At 39.5% G+C, this 12416-nt stretch overlaps 2 protein-coding genes across 2 annotated transcripts; one reads left to right on the forward strand and one right to left on the reverse strand.

The window, feature by feature from the left end:
* Positions 1 to 955: 955 nt before the first annotated feature.
* Positions 956 to 6235, reverse strand: LOC119739544 (geranylgeranyl transferase type-2 subunit alpha-like). Its single transcript, XM_038214524.1, has 12 exons — positions 6180 to 6235; positions 5245 to 5355; positions 4928 to 5052; positions 4519 to 4706; positions 4188 to 4385; positions 3459 to 3542; positions 3125 to 3309; positions 2895 to 2997; positions 2263 to 2403; positions 1634 to 1845; positions 1275 to 1473; positions 956 to 1155 (listed from the first exon to the last, which is right to left on the reverse strand). Exons 1-12 carry the CDS (start codon positions 6180 to 6182, stop codon positions 998 to 1000), a joined length of 1707 nt encoding a protein of 568 aa, XP_038070452.1. The 5' UTR covers positions 6183 to 6235; the 3' UTR covers positions 956 to 997.
* Positions 6236 to 6269: 34 nt separating this feature from the next.
* On the forward strand, positions 6270 to 12288 carry LOC119739545 (deubiquitinase OTUD6B-like). Its single transcript, XM_038214525.1, has 9 exons — positions 6270 to 6409; positions 8241 to 8407; positions 8616 to 8711; positions 8924 to 9061; positions 9268 to 9333; positions 9726 to 9834; positions 10046 to 10107; positions 10915 to 11021; positions 11443 to 12288. The coding sequence occupies exons 1-9, from the start codon at positions 6349 to 6351 to the stop codon at positions 11534 to 11536; spliced, it is 900 nt and encodes a 299-aa protein (XP_038070453.1). The 5' UTR covers positions 6270 to 6348; the 3' UTR covers positions 11537 to 12288.
* Positions 12289 to 12416: the final 128 nt, after the last annotated feature.

Consider the following 12416-nt stretch of genomic DNA (forward strand, 5'->3'; position numbering starts at 1 on the left):
CATAAGAACTAGAGATACTCATATTGTGCAGGATTTGAAGCTTAACTTTCTACAAAGTATATGAAACAGAAAGGGATTAACAAATTGATGCACATTCAAGATTACTAAGTCAAGGGAATTTGGTTCATCTGCAGTATGTACGAGGGCTTCTTGTTTTGTTAATTTCAGTGTTAATTTGTGTACAGTTTAAAAACAGGTGAAAATGTACAAATGTATTATTTCAAGTTTATCCTTCATAATTAGGTGTATCACTTGTGCAATACACCAATATCAGCTCGAGAAAAAAAAGAAAAAAATTATAATTTTGTAAGATCTGGGAAGAATTATTCTCTGGCAATGTAATCATTATATTTTTTGAATAAGAAATTTTCAGAAATTAAGCTGTTGTTCTATGCAAAATCTATATGAATGAATAACAATTATATTTGTTAAAAGAAGTAACATCGGTTTTTCAGGAGCTAAAGTGTTTAAAAAATGACAAAAGTATGCCTTATAGTTTGTGTTTTGACGTGTTATAATAAAGCTACTTTTGATATTGACTGCGAGCCATGCAAATGTGTGTTTTTTTAAACAGTATTTACTTATAGCAGCCTCAGACACGACAGACATTTAATGATGGTATATTATTTGGACACTAAGCTTTTTTCTAAGATGGTTAAGGGCTTCTGTATACATGCACTTTGCAATGGGAGAATATTTAACCCCCCCCCCCCTTAAAAAATTCCTCCAAAGCCCACTAAAATAGAAAAGAGTTTATAATGAACTCTTTTTAAAGCAAAATAGGGGAAAAGGAAGCAAATTTAAAAAGTTTTATATTAGGGATTTGAAGTTGTCAGTTAAACTAAATATTACAACATTTGCATCCTATAAGGAAGACATCATTGCCCCCCCCCCCCACCCCTGCCCCATTCCACACCCCCTGATGTTATTCCTTTAACCATCTTAGAAAAAAATGCTTACAGGATATGCAATTAAGACAACAAGATCTGAATCAACATCAAAGTTTTTCCTCATTCAGTGTGGTGAGTTGTGGAAGAAGTGCTTTCACACTCTGCTGGAAGTCTGGAATGTCGCAAACAGGGTTGGATCTTAGATCCAGATTCTGTAGTCTGGTGCTGGTCTGTAGGGGTGCCAGGTCCTGCACAGTTCCTATGGCTGATTGTTTGGAGGAGTTCAGGAAACATGCACAGAAGATGAAGCTTTAATATTTATGTGCAATCAATTTTTATTGTTTGGGGGGGGGGGAGTTCAAGGTTTTCATTGAAAAAGGATACAATTTGCCTTCAGTGATAGCGTCTCAAGACACGGCAGAGAGGGCAGGTCTTTCAAATCTCGGATAGAGTTGCTATCGGCCAATAGCGTCTGTGCACACAGCAGCGTATGGCATCCCTTGAGAGAAGGAAGCTGATTGGATGAGAGATTGACCCGGGTCATCAGCACCATGCGTTCTGTGTGGCGGAGGGTTGTGAGTTCCTGAAGAGAAAAAAATATGAATGGAAGAAAGAACATGATAACATAGTGGATAATGTTAGAAAATGAGGAATCATGACAGATTATGTGTGCACAGAGTTCTTAAAATCAATGACAATTAAGCATTTCACAAGAATAGCTATATACACACATACATATTTACCTTCCCAGATAAATCTATTTCTCTACTAGCGGACTGCTGTTGCATGTTTCGAGTGATGGCATTTTCGATGACAAACTTGCTGCGCAGGTCTCGGAAGTACCCCGCCCTGCGCGGGTCTGTCTGTAGGAGGGTTTCAAAATATCGTAACGTCTCTGCCTCATACTTGAGGGGGTCGATGGCCCTCATGAGGAGAATGATGGTCAGTAAGCACCCTGAAAGGAGAAGAAGGCAGAGGCCTCATCATCTTAGAACATGTTCCCATTAAATGTGGATTAAGGTGGTTTGTTGTTTTTTATTAAAATAAAAATATCAACGAATGCAAAGGTGTTTAAATGTTATGACTGTGAAATATGTTTCTTGTTTGAGATCAAGTATTCCACTTACTGAAAAGAGGCTCTCTGAATTTGGTCCAGATAAGTTTACTTTCATAAAAAAAATTCTGAGGGATCTTGATAAACATGGAATAATACAAGTATCATGGATGGAAATAAATGAATACAGTGAATATGCAGTTAAGAATATTGTGGATTGAGATATCCAGTCCACTGAATCCAGTTACTTATGATGAAGGACAAGCTTATCCTTGTCTGAATATAATCCAATGGTCAGTATTCAGCTTGAATATTTACATTTGTTATCTGGTTCTAGTTCTTGTAGCTGTTGGCAAGACTCAAGCTCCTGGGTCAGAACCCCTGACTTCTCCATACTCAACTGTGCAGTGAAGAGCTCCACGCTGTCTGTTGACTCATGGCACCAGCCTTCAGTCTGGTCTGTTCAATCAAAACAAATGGTAATGTGAGAAAACTACAAATTTAATTGCTTCATTAAGTGAAAACCTGCTGTAAACTTTGACCTTGAGATCAATTATTTTTTATGACCACGCACAGGATTTACAAGATTCATTTTGTGCCATCCAAATTCAGAAATTCACACGACACCAATCCAAAGTCCGTGAGTTGTTTATCACATTGTATTAATTCACTAAAGAATCAATAAAACCACTTGGGCGGTTTTGGGAGGTACAGTGAGTGATAGGCAGGGCGGTTTGGGGCAGTTTCAGGCAGACTAAACGGTTAACACATAGGAGCTGCACACACTTCACTACAGGAAAGAAAGTTTTTAATAAAAATTTGATTTCTTTGACGTTTTCTTCACGGAATGCTGGAGCAAAGAAGATTCTGCCTGTTGGACAACTAAAATATGACCACCCATTGATTGGCTAATCCAGGCTATTCTGAATACGGCTAACATACTAGTTTACCTGCTGTCAGGGTGCATTGTCTAGACACGCCCAGGTCATCTACTGACAGGCATACTTCCAATGTGCCTTGGGCAGAGAGTGCATCATTGTTCATCAAATACACCTGTCACAAATTGGCTTAGTCAAGGAAAACAGGACAAATGCAGAACCATACAATGAAAACTGCACCTAATAAATGAATTGGAAGATTACAGGTCGATCGGTCTTGGTTCTCATCCAACAAAGGATACCCACACCAAGGCGTGGTTATGTGCTCCCTGCGAGTTCCTCCATGTTCCAGAAACTCCACTGCCGTTTACTGTCACAGATGTTGCAGCGCCATCCTCAGAGAGTTTAACAGGCTGAGCAAAAACAGCCACAATTCTACTAGGCTCTCGTCTTGCGTAAAGCAGATTAATATCCTGTGGTTTCTCGGCTGTTGGTTATAAAAAAAAAAAGAATTCCATTATCTACTAAAAAGAGGAGTTTACCCAAATTTTATCAAGAAACTTTTACAGTCTTAGTGTTGACTGAAGTTCACTGGTTGATCACTTGTAACCTTTGCTCTTTGACCTGTCCACTGACCTCTACCCAGCAGCCACCGCTGGTAAAACCAGGCACTCTGGTCGTTGGGATCTGTGAAGAAGGCGTTTTGAACCAGCTCATACTCTGCAATGGAAAGAAAAAGAAACTCAGCATCAATGAGCTGTCACTAATTGGTTTGGTAAACATACCTAGAATGAAATGAGTTGGCAGGGACAGTTTGTATACATTCTGGGAAGACAGGGATAATACACAAAATGAAACAAAAACATATATTTTTTAAAACTTCTGTTTACATATATCTGGTGTTTCAAACAAAATGTCAACATCTTGAGATCCTTTTGTTCGATTAGGTTTGGATTTTTGTTGAGGTTAAGAGGTGTTTTCAGGTTTTTGCTGTAGGAGAATCCATCACTAGGCTATTCATCATCACAAGTCCATCTCAAGCAAACAGAAGAATACCTTCGGCATCACATTTGAATAGTTTGACTTGAGGACTGAAAGGACTTGTGACTGACTTGTCCTGAACTTCTGACTGACTTGTGAGGAAATCACTACAACTGACCAAGGAAGAGGGGAGAGATAACTCTCACTTTTTAGTTTCTAAAATGAACCTATGTACATCGTCCAAGTTAGGTGCCTCAAATCTTGGCATACTTTCTGAGGCAAAGAAAATTCTATAAAAAATGACCACACTCTTGGCCTGGGTGACTTGGCTCAGCAGTGGATAGGCTTGAGCTAACCATCAACGTCTACCCATCAACGTCTTACCTTGTAGCAGTATGTCTTCCTTGACTCTTCCCTTGTTCTCTGGGTCTGGATGCAGCAATGGAAGCAGTTTGCTGCGGTAATGCCAGGAGGAATAGTTGGAGAAGTTACTGGAGATCTTGGTGTCGGTAAACTTGAGCTCATCGGCAGGAGGGACGTTGGCCCTGGAGACAACAATGCGACGGTAGTCCCAGCAATGGACTGAAAGGAAAACCAAGAAATTGGCAAGGAGCTTGACGCCACATCATTATAAGGTGTATGTAAGAAAAACTTACAGTACTAAATTAACGGGTTGATATCATACAATTTTGAAATTGAAGAAAGTCTGACTCACAATTCCTCTCGTCGTACTCCAGGTACTGGTTGCACAGTGCCACCTCCCGCTTCCAGTCTGGTTCCGGCATGTGGTCCATGACCCAGCCTCTATGGTGCCATGACCCGTAAGACTTAGGGTTGACCATCAGGCATGATTCAAGGAACTTCAGCTCCTTGCTGTATCTGTCTTGCATCTCCTGGGATTCACTGGACATAACCACAAACAGAAAAAAAATATTTATTTTTTGTTTCTGGAAATAAACTCAAAGGTCCTGTTTACCTTGGAAGTAACCATAAGCAAACAAAGAAAATATTTTTATTTATTCCTGGAAAGAAATCAAGGCTTCCTAAAAAGTGCACAGACACTTGGGATTGAAATTCCAACTTTACTCTGTTTTTCTAAAGAGCGAGTATGGCCGTCAACAAACCTGTTTTTGGTGAGATCCAGGAATATTTCCCGGCGGTAATTCCAGAGAGTGTAGAAGTCTGGGTTGGATGACAGCAGCTGGCTGGTAATCTCCAGGGATTCATCGTCAAATTCTCCATCCTTCCTCTTGACAGGAGAATCACCAACAAGAAATAAGAAGATATATAAGCAGGGCAAGATTATAAGAGGGATAATTTCATTTTTGAATGTTTGAAACTGATGTCCATTATCTTTAATTAAGCAGAGTTCCAAGAAATACCCCATTCAGGTTCGAAAATAAGAAAATCCTTATTAAAGTTTTGTGGATTTTGAGCCCACCTTTTGAAAAACCTTCTGAGTTGCTCCTGTGTACAGCTTGAGCTTCTTCTCTCTTTCTTTCCTCTTCGCCTCCTGCTGCTCAGCTGTGGTCTTGACTTTCAGTCGGCCGTGCTGAGTTAATAAAGAAAAAACACAGGAAACATGTTAGAAGACCCTCATCAGTCCAACATCATCATGAATAAACATGATTATGATTTAATGAAGTATCACATTTTTCTTTGCCCATTTTGCATTTTGGTAATTCTAAAACAGACAGGGCACAAAATCAAAGTGGAACAAGGGCGGATCCAGAGCACAACTTTGGGGGGGGGGGGGCAAAAAAAATCGCCCAAAAAGTGGGTCCAAAAATTTACAGCGTGGTGGAAACATTTTGGATTCTAGATGGATGCTCAGTAGTGTAATCTGAGGCAATTTCTGGCCACTTTAACCAATTTGTTTTTAGCAAAAGATGGTGGTGTAGGCTAGTGGCTGCCTTTTTTGTAACATCACTTTTTTTGGGGGGGGGGGGGGCATGGCCCCCATTGGCCCCTGGATCTACTGTTAGAACATAACCCTGCAAAATCAATTTGACAACGTTGTTATTTCTTTTTTATTTATTCATTCATTTATTTATATTTTTAACACCCACTGGAAACCGCTAAAATGCATCATACAAAATAAACGTATTCAAAACTATCGCATCATAAGAAAATACAAAAATAACATAACCTATGTTAAAAAAAAAACAGAAAAAGGTAATAAAATTATATTTTTGCATAAAATAAAATTGGCAAAAAAGATTATAAACGTGATAAACTTTTTTTAATTTGCCTCTTTGTGGGGATTTGCTGTGCTTTTGATACTATCACTTTCTCATGCCATACAGATTAGCATTTGAAGAAATCTGATTGTAAAAGAAAACCCAAAATATTCTACATTTCTTTGTCAAAACAAACCATTTTGAGCAGGGTGCAACCTCAGTCCTTGCCTCTCCCAGTCATGTGTGGTTTTAATTGACCTTTGACCTTGTGTATTTTTATCGTACAGTTCATGTTTCCAGCATAATGTTTTCTCCTTGACAATGTAAATCGACACGAACTACTTGATAAGTACATAAAATTGAAAATGGCAGACGACGAAGAAACTCTGCTTCAGAAACATCGAAAGGAGAGGAAAGAACTGCAAGGCAAGTCGCGCAATCCTGTCATTTCAATAATGACAACTTAAAGAAATTGGAGGGAATGTACGAAGCTGTGTAAAGATAATTTGTGTCGTGAACTGCTATGTGAAGATGGGATCGGAAGATCATTGTTTGTTAACCGTCCATTGCATTAACCGTGTAATTTTGACACACTGTTATTTGACTAGCTTGAAATTTCCAGCTCACTTTTTTGTAGGTTTAGTTTCCTGTAATAGACAAAGTAGATGAATGCACACAAGAAGTAGTACACAAGTCTGTGAGGGACATGGTAACCGAGGGCGAGGGAATTAGCCCCACTAGTGTGGCAGTCGGTATGCTGCGCTGAACCTAAGGCCACACACCGTGGTCCGCGCACTACTGAGGACGTTTTCATAAAATTTGCAGGGAATTTCTTACATATGGTTGTATTCTACAATGTCCCATCTTTCACTTCTGGGATGCTTAGGTGTAATGAGGTTCAATTTTTCGAGATATTCTTGAATCTTTCTGGAGCCCATATGCACTCGTGAAACGTCCGGTGATGGCAGCCATTTTGAATGTGACAAGAGATGACCTCAAGCTGTGACGTCGCGTTTATGCAAATTGCTTATCGAGCGAGGGCGCGAGTTGCAAATGCGACGGCTGTTTCCTGTGCCGTAGATCCTGAAAAGAGATCAGTGCACGTGGCCCCTAGACGATAAATGCATGGTACAGGAAACAGCCGTCGCATTTGCAACTCGCGCCCTCGCTCGTCAAGCAATTTGCATAAACGCGACGTCACAGCTTGAGGTCATCTCTTGTCACATTCAAAATGGCTGCCATCACCGGACGTTTCACGAGTGCATATGGGCTCCAGAAAGATTCAAGAATATTTCGAAAAATTGAACCTCATTACACCTAAGCATACCAGAAGTGATAGATGGGACATCGTAGAATACAACCATATGTAAGAAATTCCCTGCAAATTTTATGAAAACGTCCTCAGTAGTGCGCGGACCATGGTGTGTGGCCTTAGGTTCAGCGCAGCATACCGACGGCCACACTAGTGGGGCTACGAGGGAATCAGCATTCTGCAATTCTGCATCTAACGTTAATCAGAAAGAGGATGAAAACTTTTTGTTCTCACGAAAGTTTGAGCTTACAAAACATCTTAAATCATGCCATAGTGCTGTAAAAAAGAATCAAAATTTTGCATTGACTTCAAAACAAAAACTTTTCTTTAATTTTGTCAACCTGCTATGATTTTGCCAGCGTGTGGTGAACTGTATATCTCTCAGAATTTAGCTTGAGTAACTCCAGCTGACATGCTCATATTCATTCACATGTAGCGCTGGAGGAGTGGTCTGTTGGTTTTATGTGGTAGCAAGAGACCCCAAAAAAACGGCCTCTCCAAAATTGTCCAAATTTCACCTCTTTTATCCCACCCCAGATTCTACTACCTACCTCATACCATTCAGCAGTCATTCACGAAGCTACTAATCGACTTGACATCGACTAGGTAGAATCCCAGATTCTACTACCTACCTCATACCATTCAGCAGTCATTCACGAAGCTACTAATCGACTTGACATCGACTAGGTGTCAAGTCGATTAGTAGCTTCGTGAATGACTGCTGAATGGTATGAGGTAGGTAGTAGAATCTGGGGTGGGATAAAAGAGGTGAAATTTGGACAATTTTGGAGAGGCCGTTTTTTGGGGGTCTCTTGCTACCACATAAAACCAACAGACCACTCCTCCAGCGCTACATGTGAATGAATATGAGCATGTCAGCTGGAGTTACTCAAGCTACTCAGAATTAAATAATTAAACACATTAATTTAGGAATTCTCAATTCAGCTCAGGTGCAAGCCTTGAAGCGCTCCATTCCAAAGGGAGACAAAAAGAAGAAAAAAGAAGTGACGACAGAAATTGCCAAGTTGGAATCAGACCTCAGTCAACGACAAGAAGAGGAGCTGAGTTCATTAAAAGAAGCAGAAGAAGACGATGCACATACTGAGAATCAGGTATGGTAGAATCTATTCCATTTTAGTGGTTTCTCAGGAGCCTCACCAGTATCTCACCTGTAGACGGCCAACCGACTAGCTGCTGCCTGCAAGTTGCCCATGGGGTAAAGAGCCATAGCTCTTGTAATATTGAGGAATCTTTTCTTTCTTTTTTGGTGGGGAGACTTTTTGTAAACTCATGCTTTGCATTTCTGTCTCTCTCTTGCAGGTTAACGGCAGCTTACCTGAACAAGTTGGCAGTCTGAGTTTGGGAGAAGATGGAGATGCACAACCTACCAGAATAAGCAAAGCACAGAAAAGACGAGTGAGTGTCCAACAAGAAGGATGTTTGATTGAGCTATCATGGTCACTGGCCAAAAGTCGCGATCCAATTGGTCAATATGCACTGCTTGATTGATTGACTGGCAGAAAGGGTCCATTTGATTAAGAGGTAAAAACCAATTTTTGCCATAGTCATTTCCCCAAAGTCTGACATTTTCTCATCTGAGTTTTACATTCTTTGCAATTTTGTTTCAGGACAAGAAGGCAGCCCAGGAGAAGGAGCGAGAAGCTAGGGCTGCGGAAGATGCTGCTAACTTGGAGTCTAGCTCCAGGAGGATAGAGGAAAGGAAGATGGAAGCTCTGCTTGCTGAGAGAGGGCTGAGAGTTAAGGAGGTGAGCTTTGTACCAGATGGATATCTTGATTAGGAAGCTTAACGGAATCCTCCTAAATCCACAGCTGTTCTAACACCCAGTGGCACCTTCTGTTGCTTCAAATTCTGAGGGTCATTTCAGTGGATGGGTTAAAATAGAACATTTGTATGGTTAAAAGTCCTATGACTGTCTGTGTGTAATGAAATTGATCGTTTTTTGTTCTTCAGATTTCTTCAGACGGACACTGTCTTTACAATGCAGTGCAATATCAACTTGGGCTACGCGGAACTAAGGTTTGTGAACTAACCAGTTTGAATCAGTTAAGAGTTGGTTTTTTTTTTGGGGGGGGGGCCTGTTATCACATACAACAGCTTTTGAGTGCAGTTGTTTGAGCTAGGTTGTGTCGGGATGGGTTGGGTTGGTTGGGTTATGTTTCATAGAGTTGCTTATGATTGTTGTGTGTTTTGTTGTAGGTGTTGGCATTGTATCGCAGTTTACATTACCATTTATAAGGCATTGCAATTGTGTTGTGTCAACATGCTTTGTGTTGCATTGCAGCAGCCTAACAGACATATATTACTATGATTTTCATACACCTGAGGTGTTACTGTTAAGTAGTTTGTGAGCTGTATTTATTTTGCCTTGTATTAAGTGTTAAAGTTTCTAATATTATTTCATCATACAGGTTTCAATGCAGCAATTGAGGGAACAGGTTTCAGACTACATGCAGTCTCATGCTGATGATTTCATGTGCTTCCTGTCCAAGCCTGACTCTGGAGACCCATATACATTAGGTGAGTGGCCATTGCTTCCATCATGTGTTAATCACAATTAGTGTTTGATACAACATAAAATGACATCTTTTCTGACTTTGTTCCCAGTGGAATTAGTGGATGGTTTGTGAAGGCCATAAATATTAATATATTTTGACCTTTGCTAAATGTGATTATTGACTATTTCTCACAGTATGGTAAATTGTTTCTTTGTTTTGGATCTTCCCAACAGAGGACTATGAGAAATACTGCAGAGACATTGCCACCACGGCAGCATGGGGAGGTCACCATGAGGTAGGCAAACCCTTACTCTTAATAGTTCTGTCGTTTTTTTTTTTACATAAATATTAAAGGCATATAGGATCATTTGCATTTATCCCAACAAACACTTGCTTACTTGGATTAAAAATCGTACTGGTATTAAACGCTCGTGAAATTATTCCATCTGGCTTGCTGTCATTTAGAAGAAATGTAGGCAATTTCCAATGATCAGTCAATTTACTGATTTTTGGAAATAGAAGAGTTCTTTGGACGAAATCGTGTTTTGTGATCAAAAGGTTGTGCGTGGTTTTTCACTGTGTCCCAAAAAAGTGTAATATGCACTGAGCTGTAACTTCAACAGGTTAGGTTTTGAACATTCTTCTTTGGATTTTGAGTGGTGTTATTATTGGAAATAAACAAAAGGCACGAAAAGCAAATAATCCTTTATAAATTAAGTATTTTCTGCCATGAAGAAGCAATTGATAACAGGCAAAGTGTAGGAGTGTCTTTTACATCAAGCACATGTGAATTACTTCATAAATAAATAATAAATAATATCAGGGCACAATCTCCCTCAGCATTGCAAAATCATCCAAACCGCCATGTGGATTGTGAATAGTCTGGAATTTGACAGTGTACTTTTTGTTGGTCCCAAAGGGCCAGGTTAATATCCCTTTTGCACCCATCTGACTGACAGACTAATGGACTAACTGTCACTTGTAAATTAGACTTAATTGTTTCCACTTTTACCTTGACCCTAGCGAGTTGACTGCCTCCCTTATATTTTGAAATACAAAATAAGTCCACGTAAAGAAGATTTTTTGTGGTTGTCCTTTGCAGATAAGTGCAATGACCCATCTCTTCAAGTTACCCATCCAGATAATCCAGGCAGACAGCCCCACATTAACCATCGGTGAACAGTTCCAACAACAGCCCCTTGTTCTCTCGTAAGTATTCATTGGTTACTTTAATTTTAAGAAAGGTGATATTTTAAGTCATTCTGGGGCTAATCCATTGAGCTGCAAGGCACAAAAGAAGTGTGGAGTGCAGAGCCAAAGAGAGGCTGCAGAGTTGCTCCTGACTTGTTCTCGGCTGACTTCTGCTCAATACATTGACTTTTTTTCTGTTTAGCAGTTCCATTTTATTGTTTCCTTGACCCATTTTGAAAGCTTTGCAAAAATCAGCATTCCAAAACTGTACATATTCATGATTTATGCTTGGAAATCTGCCCTTGCCAAAGAACAAGACCTGTGTGCTTCATTTAAATTTGTAGAATTTAAAGTAATGTACACAAAAAATTCTTTTCTAGGAATCCATGGTTATAAGAATTCAAAGATAACAACTTATTCTTGACAATTGCCTTTGCAGATATCATCGACACGCATATGGTTTGGGAGAGCACTATAACTCTACGATGCCTGTATCTTCTCAAGAACAGCAAGGAGAAGACAAAGGATTATAACAGCAGATTGCAGGCAAGGCCTGCTTCATAGAAAACCCAAATCAATTGTAACATACATCACCAAGAGCCAATTTTATGGAGCTCCTAATAAAAAACAATACGCTTAGCGTAGATTATATTTGCTTAGCAAAAACAGGTTACCAGCCAAAACATCATTGCAGTGATGCAGTGACATCATTTGCAACTTGTGCTCATCAGCAGATTTATTCTTAGCACATGGAAAAGGTAAATGTTTAACCTGAAAAACTGCATGAAATTGGAAGATGCCAAGCATGAGGTTTTCTGCGATGGTGTTTTTATAGACTCTGCGCGTGGACAGTTGATTGCACTTGGTTACCACTTCAAGAGTTGAATAATAGGAGTGCTGGTGCATGTTTTATTTCAGTGACTGTGGCAGTTTCCTGTATCTGAACTTTTCAGCTCAATAATTTGCTTGAAGCCTAACCCCTCCAAAGTCATGTAGCCTTAATTTACTTAATATTTTGCAGGAATTAAAACAAATTATTTATATTACTAGAACCTTTTGTAAAATATTTCTCAGTTAGGGTCTTCAAAAGCAGTGTAAGGTGGCTTTATGTATGATTTGTGATAAAGAATGATACATAATTATCAGGTCAACAACTCATGATGGCTAAATATTGATTTTTCCAATGAAAAAACCTGCTGTAACACAGGCATGGAAAACTTCTGATTGATTGCTTGTAAATGTCAGTTCCATGTGACAAATAAAATTGTGATATAGATATAATGGACATGTAGTCAAGTTCTGTTTGTGCTTTGTTTGTGTGTTTGGAGTTCAGGGCATTGATTTTAGTTGATTTGGAAGAGGGACAATTTATAACACTTTTAATTGACGGATCTGGATGACTTTCGGATGAGC

The sequence above is a fragment of the Patiria miniata genome, unplaced genomic scaffold (genome assembly GCF_015706575.1).
Source record: "Patiria miniata isolate m_02_andy unplaced genomic scaffold, ASM1570657v1 HiC_scaffold_30, whole genome shotgun sequence".
Classification (NCBI taxonomy): domain Eukaryota; kingdom Metazoa; phylum Echinodermata; class Asteroidea; order Valvatida; family Asterinidae; genus Patiria; species Patiria miniata.

Coding starts and splice junctions, on each gene's coding strand:
- LOC119739544 (XM_038214524.1), bottom strand. Junction 5,053..5,244: donor CTCAGAAGGTTTTTCAAAAG/GTGGGCTCAAAA, acceptor TCTCCTGTCAAG/AGGAAGGATGGAGAATTTGA. Junction 2,998..3,124: donor ATAACCACGCCTTGGTGTGG/GTATCCTTTGTT, acceptor AATTTGTGACAG/GTGTATTTGATGAACAATGA.
- LOC119739545 (XM_038214525.1), top strand. CDS start 6,349: ATGGCAGACGACGAAGAAACTCTGCTTCAGAAACATCGAAAGGAGAGG. Junction 6,410..8,240: donor GGAGAGGAAAGAACTGCAAG/GCAAGTCGCGCA, acceptor TTCTCAATTCAG/CTCAGGTGCAAGCCTTGAAG. Junction 9,334..9,725: donor TTGGGCTACGCGGAACTAAG/GTTTGTGAACTA, acceptor TTCATCATACAG/GTTTCAATGCAGCAATTGAG.